Raw genomic sequence first — 24,088 nt, 5'->3', positions numbered from 1 at the left:
CATGCTCAAAGGGTTTATGCCGTCTCTGTACCATTTTACACTCAGGATATTTACTGGGAACGCTTTGTTTTCACATGCCACAATGGTATCAGTGAGTTCAGATCCAAGATGCCAGGGCTCCTACTATGAACTAAGGTTTGCTTTCTAAGCATCTTATTAGCATCTTATTGTTCCAGAAGGACAGAGAACTGCTGGAAAGAGTTCAGTGCAGGGCCACCAAGATGATGGAGTGGAGCATATCCCTTATGATGAAAGGCTGAGGGAGCTGGGGCTCTTCAGCTTGGAGAAGAGGAGACTGAGGGGTGACCTCATTCATGTTACAAATCCATAAAGGGTGGGTATCAGGAGGATGGAGCCAGACTGCTCTCAGTGATGGCCAATGATAGGACAAGGGGCAATGGGTACAAGCTGGAACAGAAGAAGTTCCAAAGAAACAGAGGGAAAAACTTGTTCCCTGTTGAGGAGAGGGAGCACTGGAAGGGGCTGCCCAGATGGGCTGTGGAGTCTCCTTCTCTGGAGACGTTCTAAACTCAGCTGGATGAGTTCCTGTGTGACCTACTCTAGGTGGCCCTGCTCTGGCAGGGGGTTGCACTGGATGATCTGTTGAGGTCCCTTCCAACCCTTAAGATTCTATGATTCTGTGATTCTGTACACTACTTTTAATGTAAATTTGCACTCTGTTTCTGATAAATATACAACCACATATTTTTCATCACTTAGTTACCTGAATCTCTTTCTGAGTGACCTGTTCACATTTTCTTAGTTTCAGTAAACAAAAACTCATTTTAGAAAACTGCTATGTGCATGAATGGTAAACAGTCATTTAGTCCTGAGGCTCTAAGATCTTACTCTGAATGTTCAGAGCCCTGGACTGATACTGAGGCTGGTTTACAAAGTCATCTCAGTGCCACTGTTTCCAATCTATCCAAAGTTGGACTTAGAGCCAAAAAAGGAAAGTATAAAAACCTTTGGGTTTAGTATTTTCCTTTTAAACTGTCCTGAATCAGAACTTCACCGAGGACTGAAGGAGTCTGAGCAGCATGAAAAGACTAAAAATTGGAGGACTGAGAAACCTTTGGTTTTGAGCAGAGCAAGCTGGAAAACAGGGCTGCTCATGTGTAGGAAATTCTGTCACCTCAAAATGTAGTTTCAGTCTGAATCAGAACAAAACCATGAGAGTTTCCAAATTCCCCTTAAGATGGAAATTCTGAGAATTTTGCTCTGGAAATGCTGAAACAGGTTGTTCCTGGTACCCACCTCCCACCCCAGAATTGCTGAGAGAAATCAGTTTTCTCATCAGCTCAAGGCAGGGCTGTCGCCAGCTTCCCTGAGCAGGTGGGAGGTTTCCTGGGGACACCTACAGTGACATCTCCTCAGGGCCCTCTCTGAGGATCACTGGGCTTTGAGCATTGATCTGGGAGCCCTCATCCTACTGGACTTCTTGGGCGTTGTACAGCTGGGTCCTGGTGGTACATCAGGTGTTTGAAAGGGCTGTATTAGGAAGATGAGGGAAGGTGGAGGCTGCTAGCAGGATAAAAGAATCGGTTTTGTTTCTTACAAAAGGTCTAAACTATTTATGCAGCAGCACTTTGCCCAGCAGCCACAGACTGCAGCCATCTCCTGCATGGCCCTTCCCACAGCTGGGATGACACCTCCGCAGTCTCTTGACAGAAAGGGTCATATTTGGCATAAGTATGAACACCACAGTTTTAAAAAGTGAAATTTAGTTAGGAAATATCTTCCCTGATTTTTTTCTGCTGAGAGAAGAAAGTGTACCTAGGTGGGCAAGAAGGCCAGTGGCAGCCTGGCTGGACTCAGCAGTGGGATGGCAGCAAGCCGAGGGCAGTGCCCGTCCCCTGTGCTGGGCCCTGGGGAGGCCCCAGTTCGAGGGCTGTGTTCAGTGTTGGGCTCCTCACTACCAGAGGGACGCTGAGGTGATGGTTTAGCCCTGGCTGGGTGACAGGTGCCACTCCCCCTCCTAAACTGGACATGAGAGAAAGAAATACAACAAAGGGCTCAGGAGTCGAGACAAGGACAGGGAGATCACTCAGCCATTACCATCACAGGCAAAACAGACTCCAACTGGGGAGAAAGGATTTGATTTATTAACAATCAGAGCACAGCAGAGAAATTAGAAATAAAAACTGAATCTTCAAACACCTCCCCCCACTGCTCCTTCCCAAGTCTCTCCCTCCTTCCCTCCACCGGCACATGAGGACAGGGGATGGAGGTTACAGTCAGTTGATCATAGATGGACTTTGCTGCTGCTTCTTCTCAGGGGGAGGCCTCATCACACTTCCCACTGCTACAGTGTGGGGTCCTTCCCATGGGAGATAGTCCTCCATAAACTTCTCCAATGTGGGTCCGTCTCACGAGCTACAGTTCTCCATTAACTGCTCCAGCATGGGTCTCATCCACAGGGGAAACAGTCCCTCAGGAACAGACTGTTGCAGTGTGGGTCCCCCACAGGGTTTCAAGTCCTGATACCAAACCTGTTCTGGTGTGTGTTTCTCTCTCCACAGGTTCCCAGGCCCTGCCAGGAGCTTGCTCCAGCGTGGGCTTCCCACAGGGTCACAGCCTCCCTCAGGCACCCACCCGCTGCGCCGTGGGCTCCTCCCCGGGCTGTGAGTGGGTCTGTGCTGCCCCGGGGCCTCCACGGCTGCAGGGACACAGCTGCCTCACCATGGGCTGCACCACAGGGCACAGGGGAATCTTTCTTTCAGTGCCTGGGCACCTCCTCCCCCTCCTCCACTGACCTTCGTGTCTGCAGAGAGGTTTTCACATTCTCACTCCCTGTTGCTGCTGCAGTTTTGCATCTGTGCAGCAACTTCGTTCCCTTCTCAAATAGGTTGATCACAGGCATTACCTCAATCACTAATTGGCTCAGCCCTCATCAGCTGTGGGTCCATCTCAGAGCCAACTGGCACTGGCATACAGGTGAAGCTTCAGGCAGCTCTGTATTTAAAGAAGTCACCCCTGTAGCTGCCCACTACCAAAACCTGGCCACACAAACCCACTACACTTTCAAACATCCACATCAATTTATTCTTATAGTTTATTAGTTATTTCCATGCTGAGAGAATCAGAGTCCACAAAATAAAAATATCAACCAATACATCGAATGTAAATGAAGAGAAACCAATACAATCTTGGTACCTCTTTAGCCACAGCCTCTTCCAGGGGGGGCATTTTGCTCCCAGGCAGAGTCCTACTGTTTTTTACTTGCTCTCTGCTTGTTGTATTGAAGGCTCAAGCCTCAGACACAAACATTTCTCCTGAGAGCCAACAAGCCCTACCTAAGAGGTGAAGTACAGCTCAACTGAGAGGTATAGCTACCTAATAATGTACTTAAATAGCTCCCATGCTGGAGGTGACCTGAATTCAGACTGTCTATGCAGACATTAATAGCTAGGAAAATCAAACCCCATAATAGCTGTAACCCAGTCTGTAACCAGCCTGTAACCCATTATTGCTTACAGGTCCCTTGCCAGCAGTGTGTCTCCCTTAATTTCCAAGAAACAATGACAAAACATACCGAGAGAGCCCCAGCTAGCTAGGGAAAGGAGGAAAAACCACTGGAGCAGTAGGAAACGTATGACTCTGCTCTTATCGTCTGCATAAAAATGTGCTCACTCAGAGTAGATGAAGTATTAGCCTTTTCCAGGGAAACTTGCAGCCTTCAAAGCAGCTGACAGGTGTGAAAACTGATCATCTATTGCATAAATACAGTTTGTTGTTTGCTCCCATAGAAAATAACAGCATGCAACAGACCAATACACATCCATCTTTATAAAGATATGTAGTACAAACAAGCTGTATTCCAACAGGAATAAAAAAACCCCATGGGAAGTATAAATATCAAGGCTATGGAGTGAGAATAACTCAACAGGAATCCAAAGCAGTACAACAATGACACATACACTCTATCACTAAATAGAAAACTACATTAAGATCTCATGCCTCCTGAACTACAAGGAAGGGATTCATCCCATTTTGCTTGTGTTGTATGCTGTGTAAGCATCTAGAGCTAATCTGGGCAATCTGGCCATCATTTAGAGTCAATGCAGACAAACAGATGCCTTTAGATCATGAGGCATTTGACCTGTATATATATCTCTATGTATTTGTGTGTGCATATATATGTGGCATAAATAAATATGCACATAGATAGATAGATAGAGGCAACAGGGTGAGATGAACTGCTCTTTAAATAGACTTGTTGCTTTCACAGAATCACAGAATGGTAGGGGTTGGAAGGGACCTTTAGAGATCTTGCAGTCCAACCCCGCTGCAGGAGCAGGTCCCACCTAGATCAGGTCACACAGGAACATGACCAGGCGGGTCTTGAAGACCTCCAAGGAAGGAGCCTCCACACCCTCCTTGGGCAGCCTGGGCCAGGGCTCCCTCACTGAAACACTGAAATCGTTTTTTCTGATGTTTAAATGGAACTTTTAGTGTTCCAGCTTCATCCCATCACCCCTTGTCCTGTCATTGGACACTACAGATAAGAAGTGTTGCCCCCATCCCCTTGACATACACCTTTTAAATACTTGTAAGTATTAATGAGATCCCCCTTCAGTCTCCTCTTCTGCAAGCTGAACAGTCCCAAGTCCTGCAGCCTTTCCTCATAAGGAAGATGCTCCAGTCCCCTGATCATCTTGGTGGCTCTGCACTGGATTCTCTCCAGCAGTTCCCTGATCTTCTTGAGCTGGGGAGCACAAAACTGCACAGAGCTCTGCAGCTATGAAAGAAGCTGTCAAATTAATCAGCTGCCACAATCTAAAGCATCTTTTTCTGAGCTCAAGGGATAACATAGTAACTGTTGTGGAGGGGGCTAGTCCAAAATAATTGGGAAGAGGAGGGCAATGAAAAATGCATGTTTATACAGAACCATGAGGGAGTCCAGTAAGATTTTCAGCTGATGTACAAGAGGGCAAGCAGGTTTAATTTCCTTTTTCAAGAGGAGCAGTGTGAGGAGATGAAAAGTGTGACCTGTCTGGGTAAGGAAGGGACAGGTGTGGGAGGACATGAGGTGTCCAGCATCAGTCTTTGTGGGGAAGGTGGTGTGTGGGCTGTGACGACGGTGCCATCATCTAACATGCCTGGGCGAGTGGTCCATATGTACACATGGTCACTGGGGAGAGGCTGCAGTTATATTAGCAATACATCTGCTATATGGTAGGAGGAGAAGTGTATTTGGGAAGCAGTTTCAGGCAGAGCTCTTTCTCCATCTGTCAATGATGGGATGTACTCCCTCCTTTCATACTCTGTAGGTGGAAAGTCACTCCATCTCCATAAGAATTATGCCGTAACATTTCCTGCTTCCTTCACATGTTGGATTTGAGTGTCCAAGCTTTCTCCTTGTTTGCCACTGCTGATCATCAAGTCATTGGTGCAGTCTGGTTTCATCTGTGGCAAGTCATCAGTTTCATGAGTTTGGATTTGAACTGAGAGGTCTTCTCTAGAGCAGGACAAAGACTTTAGTACAGCTGGGAAGAGGCAGGTTTTCTGTGGCTTCTTCTATATTTACTATGAGAAACCACAGAGTACTTTGTGCCAAAGACACCACTTAGCATCTCAGTTACTATTTCATCTGGTATCAGCTATTTCTTCACTTGTTCCACCACAGAGCCAGTTAAATGTAGATCATTCTTGACAATTTTTCACCAATCATATTCTCAGAAATCCAATGATGACCCAGGCAACTCTGCAACATAGTTGACCATCTTCATTAAAACATGTCTCAGAGTGTTATCTGCAATTTCTATGGCTTTCTCCTGTCATGAACTGGCAGAAGAAGCCCCCTGGTAATGTGGTTTCATAAGATCCTCCACATCCAGCTGAGTCCAGCAATAATTAGCAAAGAACACAAAGAGAAATGGGGATGAGGATTAGCAAGGAGAGGGGAGTAAAGGAGAATTGCCAAATGTCAAACAAGGACATCTTGGGCTAACTAGGATGGGGAGCCTGTGAACAGGAACAGCCTCGGTGCGTCTCAGTGTAGTAACAGAAACAGTGATGAGACCAGACTAAAATAAATCTGAAGTACAAAGTCCTTATGACACAACTGAGAAATCAGGGGGATGAAGGAAGAAGGACTACGTGGTCATGGTGCCAGATGCTCCACCAGACTTCCCACAGGTTAGCCAGAGAGAAAACCCTGATTGTATAATCTATCTGAAACCAACACATTTGAGTAATTAACCCTTGTGTCCCCATGGGATTAATTTTTCACCTGCTATTTGAACTGCCATTCTCAGTTTCACAATGGCTGGGATGCTTTTTGATTTCAAAAGCCCTGGTTCCTCCTGTTCATCTGCCAGTATTTAATAGCTGAACCAGTCCATCCAGAATCCAGGGCCTGTTATTTAATACCAAAGAACGTATTCAGAAATCTAAGCAGGGCAATAGTGAGATGGCTGATCCAGTTGATAGCTCTTTCACATTTTCCCGGTTCCATCACACTTACCATATTCCTTGCTTGGTAAGTCACCAAAAGACAGCAGGAATAATACACAGAATGAGCAAAAGAGCTGTTAAAAGAGAAAATCAGCAGAGTTAGCACCTGGTGCTATCTTAATTATTGCAGCTACTCCAAGTGTAAGACACAGGCAAGACCTAGGGTAGGGTCTTATCTTGCTCCTATGCCCAGAGGCCAGAGTTCTTCCACGTTGCCCCATTGCTTTGTTCCAAACAAGACCAAGGCAAGGCAACTTGAGATTCACCACAGCCAAATAACCAGAGACTACTGACACTGTGATCTCTGTCATAGTTTGCAAAACTCTCCCTTCCCTTCCTTTACCTCACTCCATTATCCCTCCTTATTGTAATGTGCTCTACAGTTGTCATCAGGCCCCAGCTGGAATCAAGAGCCCTTGTACAAAATCTTGAGCATATACTCAGTAAGAGACAATTTCTATTTTAGCAGCTAATGGCTAAACGGAAGATGAGGAAAGAGGAGAAGAAAATCTCTCAGACCGATCTTAACACACCAGTCTAGCTGTGAGGAAATATTTTATGTGCCCATCTATTTTTACTCCTTTGAAAAAAGTGAAAGAAATGCATCATTTAAATATTTATGTTTTTGCTGTTTTTTTTCTCCAGTAGAAGTTATTCACTTAATTCACAGAAAGTCTCAGAGAAACGATGTGTAAATCGCTTCACTTAAAAATCAGACTTTGAATTGATCTGTTTTACATTCCTTATGAATCTCTGAAGGCTTCTTTATAAAAGGCTTAAATGCTTAAACAGTCTCTATTTACATTTTCTTTACTGATTGCTCACCTCATATGGGGACGTAGATGTGTCTTGCAGTTTATTTATTAGCTTTTATAACAGAGGTGGATCTCTTTGGTAGAATAACAAACCAAAAGGCAAAGTAACTGCTCTGGGGATGAAGTCTGAGCCCAATTAACAAAATAGCATACCTGTCACTGGCAGCATCACAGATGAGGAAAAGGATGGATGTCTTGAACCTATGAAGAGAGAGAAATTCTTGATTTCTTTATCGATTTGCTCTTCTGACAAAGAGTATCAAAGCAGTGATGAGGACAGAGTCAGCTATAACTGCCAGGAGGAATTAAAAAGAGAAAGGTCTGTTCTACTGTTTTCTTCCCAGTATATGAGTGGCTCTATCTGCTCAGAAATTCCTGCAATTTTGAAAAGACACACAAAACAAAGTAGAATGCAGCTAAGTCCTCCCCAGAAGCATCATCTCCATCAGTCAGAGACAACATCTCCATTGGTGACAGAGCCCTGAGTTTGCATCTCCCCATCACAAACCTCAAGCAGGTTGTTCCCTAGGGCTGATGTGCTGAGCTGGGGATCACAGAATCATAGAATGATAGAGGTTGGAAGGGACCTTTAGAAATCATCCAGTCCAACCCCTCTGCTAAAGCAGGTTCCTCTTAATCAGGTCACACAGGAATGTGTCCAGGTAGGTTTGAAAACCTCCATAGAAGGAGCCTCCACACCCTCCCTGGGCGGCCTGGACCAGGGCTCCCTCACCTCACAGTAAAATAGCTTTTCCTTAAGTGGAATTTCTTTGTGTTCCAACTTTTCTCCATTACCCCTTGTCCTGTCACAGAAGAAAGTGTTGCCCAATCCTCCTAATATACGTCTTTCAAATACTTGTAAATGTTAATGAAGTTACCCCCTCAGCTTCCTACAGACTGAACAGCCCCAGCCTTTCCTCGTATGAAAGATGCTCCAGTCCCTTGATCATCTTGGTAGCCCCGTGTTGGACTCTCTCTAGAAGTTCTCTGTCCCTCTTGAGCTGGGGAGCCCAGAACTGGACACAGGCCTCCAGATGAAGCCTCACCAGGACAGAGTAGAGGGGCAGGAGAAACTTCTTTGACCTATTGACCACACTCTTTTTGATGCCCAAGGATGCCATTGGCCTTCTTGGCCACGAGGGCACACTGCTACTCCTGTTTATTTGCTGCCCACCAGCTCTCCCAGATCACTCTCCCAGAGCTGCTGTCCAGCAGGTCAATTCCCAGCCTGCACTGGTGCATGGGGTTGTTCCTTCCCAGATACAGGATTCCACACTTGCCCTTGTTGAACCTCATGAAGTTCCTCTCTGCCCAACTCTCAGCCTGTCCAGATCTCACTGAATGGCAGCACAGTCTCCAGTGAATCAGCCAGTTTGGTGTCATCAGTGAATTTACTGAAGGTACAATCTGTCCCCTCCCCTGCTTCTGTACCTGCATGAGCAGGTCATGCCAAAGAAACCATCTTACTTAGCTCAGTGGCCTGCAGTGGCCACTCATCGCTGTTATTGGTGCATCGCATGTCCAGGGAGGTCCAGATGATCTCACCATGCACCTCCTCACACGTGCGGGTGCCAGAGGTGGGAGGCCGCTTGTCATAACCATTCTGGCATTTGAAACGTAACACTTGCCCCACGTAATACTGTTCACTGAGCTTTATAGAGGCGTGTGGCATAGTCTTGGGAAGACCACAATAACCTGTGGGATCAGAAGGCAGCACAGGGTTATAGCAGACAGGTTTTACACACTGCTTTTGTTCTTCAAAGTGGTTTGTATTCTTACAAAATAAAGACAGGGAGGATACCAACCCTTCCTAGTTCTCTGTTAGCATATAAAATACTGCCATATCACTTGTTCAGACAACAATTTATAGCAATTGTTTCTTTCTCTGTCAAAACAGTTAAATAATTGTCCATTGTTCCTACAATGCTTCCATGGAAGTCAGCAGAAGTGTTACAGCAGTGAATGGGCTATTACCTACCTTTCTGGCCAGACTCAGACAGGTTTTTCTGCTTCTGGGATGCAGGGCTCTGTGTTTTTCTTTCTGGCTCCTGTGTAGTATTTAACTCCATGCTGGGAGCCATTGACAACAAAATTTTCTCATCTGTGAGGGAAGTTACATTTGCTGAGTACATTTACAGGACGAATAGCAGAGCAAAAGCAGAGCTGCCACACTTTTAGAGTCACGATTAAAGTGTTGCATGTTCCCATTTGCAAAGATGAGGGCAAAAGCTGATGTGTTAGAGCAATGCCCAGATGTGTCACACACTAACTCATTAGATAAACATCTCTACAAGTGGAGAAAAAGGACAATAATCACTTACCAATGCATTCAAATTTCTTGTAGGACCACTCAGCACCCTGCTGTGTACTCTCACACCGAATTCCCAAGTACTGGCCACTTCTTCTCATGTAGCCTCTATGACATTCATAATACAGTCTTGTCCCCAGTGGATATGTTTCAACAGTAATATCAGTAAAGTTGATCCTTGGAACAGTTGGACATTCTGCAAACAGAAAGCCTGAGAATCAGGACAGCCTGTGCATCTACTTTATTCACGGAGGACTTCCCTCACCTTTCTGTCTTATCAATACCAGATCGTGCCCAGTGAAGTAAGTTTAACTCTGCTCCCAGCCACAGGGCTAAAATCACAGCTGAGGGGTGAAACTGGATGTTGTGAAGGGGACAAGAGGGTAGCAAAGCTTTGTTTCTTTGGTTGCCCCTAAGCCAAGGACAGTATCTGAGTGTCTGGCAAAACTATTACTTCCTAAAGTGAACATTTTTTCTTCTAATTTTAGAACAATCCCACCATCCAAAGCCTTCTTTATATTGGACTTAATTGTTGCCATTGATTTTATAAGTATGGGCTTGTTCAGGGGGCAGAAAAATCCCTTGGGAGTGTCTCCACCAAGTGACCTGAAGCCTGTATTTCCCTACACTTTTTAAGGTAGTAAGGGCTGCTTTGACACCCTTGTATTTATTCTAGAGGAGAAAGGATGATGGAGCAAGGATGTTCTGTAGCAGTTAGAACTATCTGCTGTTGAGTCCATTCTCTCTGCATCCAGCAGATGGGTAACATGAAACACTACCAGTCTTGTTTTAATGAAGCTGTACACAGCCACTCTATAGAGCTGCTGCCTACACCAGAGTGTGCAGCCCCGAATCCATGCAGTGTGGCATAATAAGCAAAACTAAGCCATTAAAACTTGCAATCTATGGGCAAACATTGGAAAGGGGAGTGGACTCTAAGTTCTGTCTGAGCACACCAAAGAGCAGCTTACTGTGAAACAAGTTTGCAAACCTAAATATAACTTGTCCCAAAACAAGGACGTGAAGTGCCGTGTCATCAGCAAATCACATCTAAATATACTTCTCAATCAGCTGGAATGAATTAAGTTGGATCATTTCAGTGCACTTGAAAAGCTGGGGACCCAGAAGCTGATAAAGGCAGCGCTTGATGATTATTTAGGGCCCAAAGGCTGAGAAATTCAAAGATGACACAGGCTGGTTGCATGAGGGCTGGCATTCAGGACCTTTGGGTGCATGATCTGTGACCCTTTATGCTTATGTGTAGTAGTAACAGCTATTATGAGTAAAATTTCTCAGCCATGACATCTTCACATTTTCTGCAGCCGTAATTAATGCAGCCTTAGCAACCAGCAAGCATGACTGTGAAAGGGCCTTGAATCCCTGATAGCTGTTCATCATTTGGCATCTGCCCTTGATTCCTGAGGTGCCTTCTCCTTGAAACAAAGCCATGCCTTGCCAACAGCAACCTACTTAGTGCTTCCCAGCCCCAGTCCTGCAATGCTCTTTTCTTACAGGGCCACCTATCTTTTTCTCACTTTGATATTTTCTACCCTTTCTACTTTTCATTATCTTGCTGCTCAGTAGAAGTCACAAAGTTTGAGGAAGGCAACAAAGAAAAGTATTGTGAGCTGCTTAACAGCTAGAGTGTGTCAAGGATAGTTCAATCCCCTTGTGTCTTTGTGTTATCAAAGGCCTTGTAAACTACATCAGGCTGTGGCTTCAAGACAAGCGACTCTACCCGAAATAGTTAACCACATGGTTTACCACAGACTGTCAGGGTGATTAAAATTAAAGAGTTATCAGATTAGCAGCAACTTGAGATCATGTACTCTCACTTTCCCTGAAAGCTAAAAGCATATTTCCCTCAAGACTTCAAAAGCTGCTTTGAAGCAGACTGTAGATCTGAATCTCAGCACCAGGCACTCAAACCTTCAACTCTTTAGTGTCTTCATAAGAAAACCAACAGCATTTAGCCTACTCATCATAAAGGGCAACTGTTGTTTTAATTGGTGATCAAACAAAGTCAGGGAGGTTCTCCTCCCCCCCTACTCTGTCCTGCTGACGCTTCATCTGCAGTCTCATGTCCAGTTCTGGGCTTCACAGCTCAAGAGGGACAGGGAAATGCTGGAGAGAGGCCATTGCAGGGCCACCAAGATGATCAGGGGACTGGAACATAGAATCATAGAATCATAGAGTGGTAGGGGTTGGAAGGGACCTTTGGAGATCATCCAGTCCAACCCCCCTGCAGAAGCAGGGTCACCTAGATCAGGTCGCACAGGAATGTGTCCAGGTGGGTCTTGAAGATCTCCAAGGAAGGAGCCTCCACAGCCCCTCTGGGCAGCCTGTGCCAGGGCTCCCTCACCCTCACAGTGAGATAGTTCTTTCTTATATTTAAGTGGAACTTTTTGTGTTCCAGCTTCATCCCATCACCCCTTGTCCTGTTGCTAGCTACTATAGAAAAAAGGGATGTCCCAACCTCCTGACACCCATCATTGAGATATTTCTCAATGTTAATAAGATCCCCCCTCAATCTTCTCTTCTCCAGACTAAACAGCCCCTGGTCCCACAGCCTTTCCTCATAAGGAAGATGTTCCATTCCCCTGATAATCTTGGTGACCCTGCACTGGCCTCTCTCCAGCAGTTCCCTGTCCCTCTTGAGCTGAGGAGCCCGGAACTGGACACAGGACTCCAGATGAGGCCTCACCAGGGCAGAGTAGAGGGGGAGAAGAACTTCCCTTGACCTGCTGCCCACACTCTTCTTGTTGCATCCCAGGATGCCATTGGCCTTCTTGGCCACAACGGCACATTGCTGGCTCATGTTCAGTTTTTTGTCAATCAGGACTCCCAGGTCTCTCTCTGCAGAGCTGCTCTTCAGCAGTTTGACCCCCAGCCTGTCCTGGTGCGTGGGGTTGTTCCTTCCCAGATGCAGGACTCAGCCCTTGTCCTTGTTGAACCTCATGAGGTTCCTCTCTGACCAACTCTCAAGCCAGTCGAGATCCCAATGAATGGCAGCACAGCCTCTGGGGAATCAGCCAGTCCTCCCAGTTTGGTGTCATCAGTGAGCTTGCTGAGGGTACACTCTATCCCCCCATCCAGGTGGTTGATGAAGATGTTGAACAAGACTGGCCCCAGAACCCATCCCTGTGGAACTCCACTGGTCACAAGCCTCTAACTCAATTCTGTACCATTGATCACCACTCTCTGGGCTCTGTCATTCAGCAGCTCTCCATCCACCTCACTGTCCACTCATCCAAGCCACACTGCCTGAGCTTTCTGATGAGGATGTTATGGGAGACAGTGTCAAAAGCCTTGCTGAAGTCAAGGTAGATGACATCCGCTGCTCTCCCCTCATCTAGCCAGCCAGTTATGCACTCATAGAAGGCTATCAGGTTGGTTAAATAGGATTTCCCCTTGGTGAAGCCATGTTGACTTGTCCTGATAACCATCTTATCTTTCATATGTTCAGTGATAACATTCAGGATGAGTTGTTCCATCACTTTTCCAGGGATGGAGGTGAGGCCAACCGGCCTGTAGTTTCCTGGGTCTTTCTTCTTGTCCTTTTTGAAGACTGGCATGACATTGGCCTTTCTCCAGTCCTCAGATACTTCACCTGTCCTCCATGATTGTTCAAAAATGATGGAGAGAGGCTTAGCAACCACATCAGCCAGCTCCCTCAGCACTCTAGGATCCATCCCATCAGGACCCATTGACTTATGAGCCTTAAGCTTGGCCAACAAGCCTTTAACCTCTTCCTCTTCCACCCAGGTCAAGGCCTCTGCTGTCCTGGCCATCCTGTTATCCTTGCCGGACTGGGCTTCCCAAGGGTTGGCCTTGGCTGTAAAGACTGAAGCAAAGAAGGCATTCAGTACTTTGGCCTTCTCTGCATCCTCAGACACCAGGGCAGCCTCAGCGTTTAGCAGCGGGCCCACATCCCCCTCGCCATCCTTCTGCTGCTGATGTACTTGAAAAATGCCTTATTACTGTCCTTAATAACCCTGGCTAAATTTAATTCTAGAAGGGCTCTAGTCTTCCCAGTTGCACCCCTGCATGCCCTGGCAATGTTCCTATACTCTTCCCAAGAATCCAGCCCCTGTTTCCACGTCTCATAGATGGCTGCTTTCTGCCTGGGTTGTCCCAGCAGATCCTTGCTCATCCATGGAGGCCTCCTACCTCCTTTTCCTCCTTTCTGCTGCATTGGGACACACTGATCCTGGGCTTGGAGGAAGTGGTACTTGAAGATTTACCAGCTCTCATTGGCACGTCTGTCTTCTAGAATCACATCCCATGAGATTAGTCCAAGTAGATCTTTGAAGAGGCCAAAGTCGTCTCGCCTGAAATCCAGGGTCACAGTCCTGCTTTGTGTTCTGCCCCTTCCACACAGGATCTTGAACTCTACCATCTCATGGTTACTGCAGCCAAGGTTGCCTCCAACCTTCACATCCCCAACCAGGCCCTCTCTGTTCGTCAGTACCAGGTCCAGCAGCACACCCTCCTTGTTGGTTCCTCGATCATTTTTGACAGGAAGTTGTCATCAACAATCTGTAGGAACCTCCTGGACTGCGTGTGCTTGGCTGTGTGGCTATCCCATCTTCCTTATGAGGAAAGGCTGTGGGAACTGGAGCTGTTTAGTCTAGAGAAGAGGAGACTGAGGGAAGATCTCATTAATATTTACAAATACGCGAATGGTGCACGTCAGGTTTTCTATTGAATGTAGTAACAGGACAAGGGGTAATAGGGTGAAGCTGGAACACTAAAAGTTCCATTTAAACATTAAAAAAACCTCTTTCACTGTTGAGCTGAGGGAGCCCTGGCCCAGGCTGCCCAGGGAGGGTGTGGAGGCTCCTTCTTGGGAGGTTTCCAAACCCACCTGGACATGTTCTGGTGGGACCTTCTTCTGCAGGGGGGTTGGACTAGATGATCTCTAAAGGACCGTTCCAACCCCCACCATTCTGTGATTCTATGAAAGTCAAGGTTCTTCTGAACTTGCATGTGTCAGAGAAGGGTGATGCAGAAATGGTATACACAAGTGACAGTGAGCAGTGCCCATCAGATAAGCGCTGCTGGATCCATACATCCATGTGGCACCTTGATCTAACACAACACTCCTGGGATCCAGCCTTTTAATTTCATCCACATCACTCAAATTCTTGTCTTTTCACATTTAAACCATTGCAGTATTGACTTCTTTGGCCTTTACAATCACATTCCTGTCTCTGATCCAGAAAGCACTTGGAAAGATTCCTAGGTGACCTTCTGTTTCCTTCCCTCTGTTGACTTGTAACTGCTTCACTGCCACGTCAAATATGTCACTCCCACTTTCAAGAATCTCCTGCTTATCAACCATCATATCCTTTCAAAGCATTGGCTTCTTTCCCCATGCTAGACCTCCTCACTAATATGTTTGATATCAAAGTCTTCATCTTTCAGGTTTATTGCTGCACCAGCCCATCACAATGGGAGGAGCCTTGCATGAATAAGGACATGTCAAGTTGCTGCTTATTCCTCTTGTCTTTAAGTGTCTTATACATCTCCAGAAGTGCTTTTCTTTAACTAGACTTTTACTCATCTTCCAAGAACAGGTAGACACACAACATGTTGATCAATATTATTTCCATACTTGCTTGCTTTGGATCCTAAACTTTCTGTGTTGGTCAGCTATTTGTACAACACTTACACAAACAAATCCTAGCTATCAGCCAGGACCCCAGGCATTGTGGCAGTAACAGTGATAGTAACTCATGATAACGACTACACACTCAGCAAAGGCTAGCTGAGAATGGAAGCTTTGACCCAGAAGAGCTCCCAGTGCTTTCATACTTAACAGCATCACAGGTTCAAGCTATTTGCTGTATTCAAACTCTCATCAGGGAAGAATAAGTGGCTCCCAAAGCCACAGAGGCCATAGGTGTTTTCACATAGGTGTGCAGGGAGCGTCTTGTGGCACTCTTGGGATAGTGTGGAAAGACTATGCAGAGAGGAAGCAGACCTGGTGAGGTCTGCATCATATTGCCTACACAGAATGACCTCAGGAGTGAATCATCCCTTGAACTTCATTCGTTCTTTGTGCTCAAGGAAACTGTGTAGTTTGCCTCTGAACGATCAACATCCCTGCTGTGGGGGTCACAAGAGCCAAGGGCTAGGAAGAAGCCAGAAAGCTAGGGAATGGCAGGGTAGGTTTACCTCTTGACTAGATTTCTGACTTTTTACATTTTTAGGGGAGATTAACTTTGCTTTTTTTGCACCTGGTTGGGAATTAGTCTGTCAATTCATTTGAGTTGGTATCACATGAAAATATAAAGCTTACCAAAGGCCAACTCGCCTTGGTATAACCTGCCTCATAGCCTCAGGTGGCCCAATTTTGTGCAGCCCAGCTTCCCTCTGGATTCTGCACCCCTCCACATTTGCTCCTACTTGTGTTGGTTTGAAAGATTACACTCACATCACCTTCAAAACTCTTGGGGTTTTGTTTGCCTCCTCATTTTTCCTCCCATTCTCCATCCCCATGACAAGGTGATGTGTGTCTCTATTTCCTTCTCTTTCAATCCCAATGTCCCCTGTCCTCTCTTTCCTTCATTCACAAGCTTCATCAGCCCTTACCTACCACTCTCATCTTCTGCAGCCCAAAAGTGCCTCATGGCTTTGTGTCTTTGCTCTTAGAGTTACTAACGCTGTGTATTGAAAGAGGACAAACTGAGAGGTTGGTGTTAGTTGTGTTCATGGGGTTTAGCACTGCTCTTGGTGGCAGAACTGCTAGAACATGTAGCCACCCTAAGGCAACTGGGAATCTGAATTTCCCCCCATATTAGTGGATTTTTGGTGCCTACAGCATTTCTGGGCATTTTGGAGCTGGTTTCAAATATTATTATATAGTGGACGGAGACATGCCCTTGGGATTAGAAGGAGAATAGTGAATTCAGATAATAGACATCCATTACACTTCAAAAGTAGTTATTGCATCTTCTGGTGTGCTCCCAAAAATTAAGTTTGGTAAGTTTTGTGAGACCTTTAAGCTTTGTCATCTGAGCCACAAGATAGGTGGGATTCCTGCTATTCCTGCTTAAACAATGGTGCCCGCTGCCATTTGGGGTGTCTGAGGGCATCTGAGAGCTCCACATAAGCTGTCAGATATCACACAGGACAATGCCCTGTCTTCTGTGAGTTCATTGCCATGTGCTAAATAAAGCTTAACTGTCTTTGGCTACCCTCAGCATCCAGCTTTTGGCTGCCTTCAGCATCTTGCATTGTCATGTGGGCTCAGGAGAAAGAAACCCACCAGCTAAATCATCATCAGTTCTTTCAGTGCTTGGGTTTCTTCCCTGAGGTTTCCCATTCAAATATACTACTGACCCAACACAAAACTGCTCACAGCAGACATGCTAGCAGTATTAACATTTGTTAAATTCTCCTGCTTATCCCTTTTCCACGCTGGAGCTGGCAGAGCAGTGTTAGACAAAGCATCAGAACAACACCTTTCATCCAGAAGAAGTGAATGGGGAAAATTTATACCAGGTATTTTTAGCAGTAGGTAAACACAGAGAGTGAGTCATGACCTGATAACCTAAACTCAGAATTTCCTCTTGTCATGTGGCTGTGTGTCACTGGTGCTGACATTGTTCTGGTGTCAAGTTAAAAAGGCAAGGTGCAAAAATAGGACAATTTTCCCCTAAACACAAAAGTGGTGAGACAGGATCAGCAGGAACCTGGCTGTTCTGAAGATCTGGGTCAAAGCAGTGGAAGAAACCAGGTGCTTCACACACTTGCCCAGTTCAGAGATGAAGAGAGAGCCTCTCTTCAGAGATGCCAAGGAATTAAACCATGCCAAAATGAAGACACTTCCCCAGATGTGCCTGAAAACCTGATTCAGCCCTGGGGGTTCAAATACTCTATAAATAAGAGCGTGTTCTTGAAGATGAAACCAATATAGGTGAAGAGAAGGAATTGATACCAACAACTGGACTGAAATGGTAATGAACTTTTTCTGACTTCAAAACTTATTCCCCAAGGGTCTGTTAACAAGCTTGCTACAGCTCTGCCTTCTTCTATCCCCTCTGATTAACGCCCTTTATTGCCTGGGTGGATTTGTAAGCTGGCAATACATCCCGGCTGTGTGGCTGAGGTGCTGACCTGAAGCTTACAGCAATTTGCCTGGGAGATTTTGATTAGCTATACTGTAGATTATTTTACAAACTTATCTTAGTAGCAACAAGCCTGCAATGCAGGTGACAGAAATACAGTGCAGATGAAATCACCAGGAGCAAGATTTAAGACAAACAGCAACAGAGGAGAGATGAGCCTCATGGGGCAGGAGATGGGTGAAGGATGCCATGAAGAGGCATGTTCTATTTTGAGGACTAAGCAGTTCAATGCCTGCTGAGTTTGCTGTACTAGGAGATGTCTCTCTTGGAAAAAAAACAACAGTGTAAAATAAACTGGAATATGAGGCAGCAGCACTTAAGCATTAACTCTTTGTGGGACCATAGAAAATTAGGTTTGGGAGATATGTACTTATCTCTTGTCTTTGTCATTCTAGCCAGCTGTCTGCCAATGACCTAGGCAGTAGGATCTAATGTCAGAAAAGATTTCCATATACAGCAAGGCTATAGAGTTGGCTTGACAGTGGTCTAAGCTTTCTCATAAGCATAATTTAGCCTCAGGAACCTGCCTTTTTAGACCCTTCTCTAAGAAGTGGAGCTGGGCAGAGCTCTCTAGAGAACAGCAGACACTTAAGTTCTCCAAAACTATGTTTAAAAGCGCTCCTCTCTTTTTTTTCTTGGCTAGTGATGGAAGAACATGCTCACATCAATCATTAGTGTGGTTTAGCTAATGCATTGATAACAATTTAAAGCACACTTTGCTGTCAGTTCCCAGCAAAGCAGCCTGCAGATGTTGTCTGTGTCTTCTGCTGACCCAATGTTTCTGGACTGAACATCTTCCTTCCATCTTCCTAAACACAGTTACCTCCCTTTATCACTGACTCTTGTTTTAAGGCATGGACTGATGCCACCCAGCCCACAAATTAAAAAAAAACAGAACATTTCAATTCCCTGTATAGTCACTAGAAAGACACTGAGAGGACATGACTCACTGCACCCTTATCTGCAATCTGCTAGATGAATTGGGCCATGTAAGCACTCTTTTCTCTCCTCTGGCTATGAAAGAGGTCCACATGTCCAGCCCCTTGGAAAAGATGGTGCAGACAGCTGAAGCTAAGCAGGATGAATCTCACTCCTGCAGGGAGGCTGGGATGAGGACTTGGACTGCAAATGTGGAAATGGAATAGAAAGCATTAGGAAAGAGGGAGAGGGAGGAAAACGATCCTGAGTGCACTGTACTGTGCAGAAAAAGTACCAAGTGGAGAATGGGGAGGGTTTATTTTTCTTATTCTTTTGTTTCTGGGTGTTTATAGCCTGCTTGGTTCTGTGGTAAAGCCACAAAGCTCAGACTGTCTAAAGGCAACCACTGCACATGGTATGGTAGCGGAATGTGGAGTCTGGTTTTGAGAATATCATACATGAAAGCCTTGTTTTGGTGTGTGACATTTGGGTTTTGAATAGGTTTGGCTCCATTTTTGCTTAAATCTGTGACTTCAGTAACACCCACCTCATCAGTATTTTCATCTGAAGAGAAAAAAACCATTGCTGAGAAAGAAACTTGGCTTTTTAAACAGTAGCAGACATTCAGATCCTTTTCTTTGTGTGGAACTTTCTCACCCTTGCCTGTTGTTGGGTTGAAAGGGCATTAGAGAATATCATAGAATCATAGAATGGTAGGGCTTGGAATGGACCTTTAGAGATCATCTAGTCCAACCCCCCAAATCCTCTATCCAACCCCATATCCTCTCTGAAAACAATCAAACTGACTGACAAGCATATGTCCCAGTCTTGGTAACAGTGAGAAAAAAAAGTCTGGTAGAACTCTTTTGATCTAGAACATGATTTAAGGACTCATTTGTTTTGTGGCCTTAGCATGGTCATTGAGCTTTTCACTGGGTCTCTTAAGAGTGGGATAGAAAATCTTTGTCAGTGTTGATGATTTTTCTGACCTTGTAATGCAGGAAATATTTTTCCAGAGAAAAAGGGCTGCACATTGATCTGTGGGCTCACATTTTACAAAAGGAGAACACAAAGAAAAGGCAGCAGATGACAGAGTGCTGCTACCTTGGCACAGCCGAGTAACTGGGAGTCATAGAATCATAGAATAGCAGGGTTGGAAGGGACCTTTAGAGATCATCTAGACTTTGGAAATGTGAGTTTTGGAGAAGCACTGGAGGAGATGGAGAGATGGATAAATATAAAGCCAGGTTATTCCAGGATCAGGGTGAGGAGGTAGAAATCATGGGTAGAAAAAACCATCCAAAAGCTGGGCTTTGAAGGTACAATAAATGGAAGTGGGAAAACAGGAGAGACGAAGTTGAACATCAAGGAAGATAATAGGGAGACCAAAACTGCAGCACTCTGAAGGCAATAGTGAGCAAAGTCAAAGGCAATGGCTGTCTCCCAGTCGCTAAAGAGTGGATATTTTTGCTGTGATAAAAGGGAAGGACATAACCTCATTCCTGATGAGGTGGGGAGAAGACTTCTCCCTCTGAAGGCAGAAGCAGCTCCTGCAGGATCTCTCTCTGTGACACCTGCATTTCCTCAGCAGGATCACAAGTTTTTATCCTTTGTTTTTAACCCTTTTTCCCCCTCCTTTTCACTGTAGCTGTATATTGGGCACTTTGCTGCTGAGGGCCACTGTAGCTGGAAGGTTTATAAAGGTATTTGCTCTCTGGTTGACCCTGTAAGAAACAACTTGTATGTGTTTGACAACTTTAATTTATTCTGCATTGCATTTCAAATCCATGGGAGTGAGCACTAATATGCAAGTATAATGGGCAAGAAACTCCTCTCATTTCAATGGCTGAGATCTGGTACCCATCTTGTGTGAATGAAATTCAGCTGAATGAAATTCTGTCTTTTGTGAGTTTTAATCCTTTCCAGGTTTAACTTGCAAATCTGTTCAGTGTATTTCTGTAAGACGAATAGCAAGATGGGAAGGTTGTAGGAGCACAGACCAGCTTTTATCACGTGTTTGACCATCACCTAGCATACTTCAGGCTTCACCCATGCTTGCAGCTCTAGGTTGTGCAGAGTAACTGAGATAAATGTGCTCTTCACAAGACAATCAGCATTTTTTTTTCTTATCCTCTTTAGCACTAAGGTAAAGTTTAATTTTCACTAAACAAATTCTCATCTCATGCCTCAGTTTCCCCAGATATGTTTCAGAGGACTTTGCCCTCTCAAAGCACTTTGAGAGCTATCAGTGAAGCTGTTCTGTAAAACAAAGGCTTCTTGTTTTCTTTTCCCCCTAATTATATTTATTCCTGATACTGTATTTTGCCAGAAACCCTCTTGTGAACAACATCTATGTCAGGATCTATTTATGAAACTGAACTTGTGGTGCTGAGACAAGCTGAAAAGACTACAGCAAAATAATATGAATAGCACTGTATATACTGAGACAGAGCTGATTTTTTGACCAATTTGACCTAGATTCTATCCCTTTACTTTGTCTGTTCCCAGATCTTCTTGTTGATCCTCCTAAGGAATTAAAAACAATGGGTCTAGCCAGGCATTTCTACAGTAAAAACCCCTAATTTGGTAAAGGCTGGTGTTTTTTACCTTAGTATATTATTTTCAGAGATATCTTTTTTATATATATATATTTTTTTATATATATATAATGTTTAAACATTAGGAGAAACATTGCAAATAAATACAGGAAGTTGAGGAAAGAAAAGCCATGCATTTATTCATCCATCAGAGAATCAAATCACACTGAACAGCATAAAATGCAACTGCTCTAACACCCCTCATTTTTTTCCAAAAAACAGAGAGGTTTCTGATAAATGAAACTTGCCAGCAAGAAGTCTCACAATGTGTCCCTGGCCCAGTAATACAGAAAGAGTGATACAGGGGACCTGACTCATCCCAGAACCGATCCTATTTATGTGTCTCTGGCTCAATGGCTTGCAGTAATGCTCTTGCACACAGCACTTAAACACTTGCCGTGGGCAGTGGCACTTCATTTGGCAATGAAATGTCCCATGAAGAAAAAAGGTACAGACTTTACTGGCAAAATACAGAGAACGAATTCACCTGGGGGTTAAATATTTGCAAAGGTACTTCCTGCATTAATGATGTTCAGTTATAAGCAGCACAGACTTCCCTTGAGATGCCCAGCCCTTAGCAAAATCCACAGCCCTGCTAGAGACGGGCCAGCAGCAGTTACAGTACCAATGAATCTGAGAACCTGCCTTGGGCTGTATCTGCTCATAGCTCTCAACCTGGACATCATTATCAGGTGCAGAAGGAAATATCACACAGAGCACTAGAAGGTGTATTTTTTTTCTTTTCTTTTGAACAAAGCAGTTTAAATTCAAATATGCTACTATATCATAGAATCATAGAATGGTAGGAGTTGGAAGGGACCTTTAGAGATCATCCAGTCCAACCCCCCTGCAGAAGCAGGTCCGTCTAAATTAGGTCACACGGGAACGTGTACAGTCGGGTCTTGAAGACCTCCAAGGAAGGAGCCTCCACACCCTCCCTGGGGAGCCTGGGCCAGGGCTCCCTCACCTCACAGTGAAATAGTTTGTTCTTATGTTTAAATGGAACTTTTTTGTGTGTTCCAGCTTCATCCCATCACCCCTTGTCCTGTTGCCAGATACTATCAAAAAAAGTGATAAACCAACCTCCTGACACCCACCATTTATATATTTGTAACTATTAATGAGATCCCCCCTCAGTCTCCTCTTCTCCAGACTAAACAGCCCCAGGTCCCACAGCCTTTCCTCATAACGAAGATGCTCCAATTCCCTGATCATCTTGGTAGCCCTGTGCTTGACTCTCCAGCAGTTCCTTATTGTTCTTGAGCCGGGGAGCCCAGAATTGGACACAGGGCTCCAGATGAGGCTTCAGCAGGCCAGAGTAGAGAGGGAGTAGAGGATATTACCAGACCTTTTCTCAATGCACACACTTGTCACAACAAATAAGCCAAATACAAGCAACATCACAGTTCATAAACGTGTAAAATCACGCTGAATGAATTTGCTGCCTCTGTTCACAGTTTACAGGCGCTGCTGGCTAGGAGGCGTGGCTGAAAGAAAACTTGGTGTCTGTAGTATCCCAGAGCCAGCTTGGATGGCACTTTTCAACTAATAGCATTGCCATCAGTTCTGCCTACAGAGAGACTGACATTTCAGTGTCTATTTTTATATTTCCTAAAGTTACATGCAAAATGGAAAAAAACCAAAACCCAACCCAAACTCAAAGAGGTCCCTGAGGTGCACAAGGCTGCTTTGATCTTCCCACTGCTCCAACGAGCCATTGGAGGATACACACATTACTCAGACCAAAAAAACCCATCTCCTGTAGTGCTCTGGATTGTCTGCAGTTGATGGTTTGTGGGCACAAAACCCCTTTCTCTCATTTCCTTAGAATCATTAATTCCTGAAGCTCTTAACACCTTTTCCTTCCCTGAAAGGACTCAGGATGTTGCGAACATCCTCCAGCAGCCACCACAAAAAAAAAGAGAGCAAATCATATTTTCCCTCACGAAAAGGCAGAAATAGTCTTTTACCTGGCTTTTTCCCTTTGATGGATCCAAACAAGAGCCACATCAAAAGGCACTTGAGCTCCATGGGACTTGTTCACATCTTTTCTCCGCGGCACTGAAGGTGATGAAGCTTCCCAGAAGCGACGGGCTGGTGCTGACCAAGCCAAGGAGTCGTCCCTTGCCTGCTTGGACCGATGAGGAGCACCACCCTGTGCAAGGACTTTGCTCTTTGGTCAGCAAGTGGTTGTTTCACTGCCTGGCTCTGCAAGAGAGAATAAAGACTGCTCTCTGTTTGGGTATTAGTAGCTTTTATCCAGGAAATCAAACTTAATGCTTCGTGTCGTGGAGTGTGCCGTCGTGTGTAGGAAGTGGTTTGACACATCAGAGCTACCGGCTCCAGAGCTGTTCCACTACAGCTGAGGTCAGTAGAAGGGGGGCAAGATTTTTAACAGGTTTGTGCTGACACTCAACCTCAGATCTGTGGCTGGATGGATATTTGTGAGGGACCATCACTGTAGAATAGTTGTCTGGTGTGTGACAATGGACCTCAGATACCATCTGTGGTCTCTGCCTACAAAGAAAAGGTCCCATGTGGTATCATTTTGGAGGTCTTCTGCTAATGGTGATAAAGCCACACTTATTTGGTTTTTTGGATGGAATCATGTTTGCAGTTTCTGAGTGATGGGTGAGCTTTTGAAGGATGGACAGATTTGATTAAAAAATACATCTATGAGGATGAGTCTGGCAGGTTTGGAAAGGGCCTCCCTTGCTGCTAAATTGTCTGGGTTTGCCAAGGGAAATTTATTCTTCCAAGTGTCAGTGGAAAACTGAAAATGATCAATGAAGTATCACACTTTATGTAGTTTTTCTTCAGCCACTTCCACAGAAATTATTCTCTGTTAGTACCTAA

At 45.0% G+C, this 24,088-nt stretch overlaps 1 protein-coding gene across 1 annotated transcript; it reads right to left on the bottom strand.

The window, feature by feature from the left end:
- Positions 1-4,311: 4,311 nt before the first annotated feature.
- Positions 4,312-23,445, bottom strand: LOC104562116 (interleukin-2 receptor subunit alpha). The gene is made up of 7 exons (XM_061989514.1): positions 23,203-23,445; positions 9,596-9,778; positions 9,253-9,375; positions 8,742-8,969; positions 7,428-7,475; positions 6,470-6,533; positions 4,312-5,707 (listed from the first exon to the last, which is right to left on the bottom strand). The coding sequence occupies exons 1-6, from the start codon at positions 23,261-23,263 to the stop codon at positions 6,490-6,492; spliced, it is 687 nt and encodes a 228-aa protein (XP_061845498.1). The 5' UTR covers positions 23,264-23,445; the 3' UTR covers positions 4,312-5,707; positions 6,470-6,489.
- Between the last annotated feature and the right edge of the window lie 643 nt (positions 23,446-24,088).

This window comes from Colius striatus, chromosome 1 (genome assembly GCF_028858725.1).
Source record: "Colius striatus isolate bColStr4 chromosome 1, bColStr4.1.hap1, whole genome shotgun sequence".
NCBI classification, from domain to species: Eukaryota; Metazoa; Chordata; class Aves; order Coliiformes; family Coliidae; genus Colius; species Colius striatus.
Note: the sequence above shows the minus strand (reverse complement) of the source record. Positions and strands in the feature narration are given on the sequence as shown.

What these genes read in the sequence shown, in the direction of transcription:
- LOC104562116 (XM_061989514.1), bottom strand. Translation starts at nt 23,263, where the DNA reads ATGGAGCTCAAGTGCCTTTTGATGTGGCTCTTGTTTGGATCCATCAAA. An exon ending in ACTGCAGGCCACTGAGCTAA is followed by an intron (nt 7,476 to 8,741) that starts GTAAGATGGTTT and finishes CTCTCTTCATAG; the next exon opens with GTTCAAGACATCCATCCTTT. An exon ending in TGTGATGCTGCCAGTGACAG is followed by an intron (nt 6,534 to 7,427) that starts GTATGCTATTTT and finishes CTCTTTTAACAG; the next exon opens with CTCTTTTGCTCATTCTGTGT.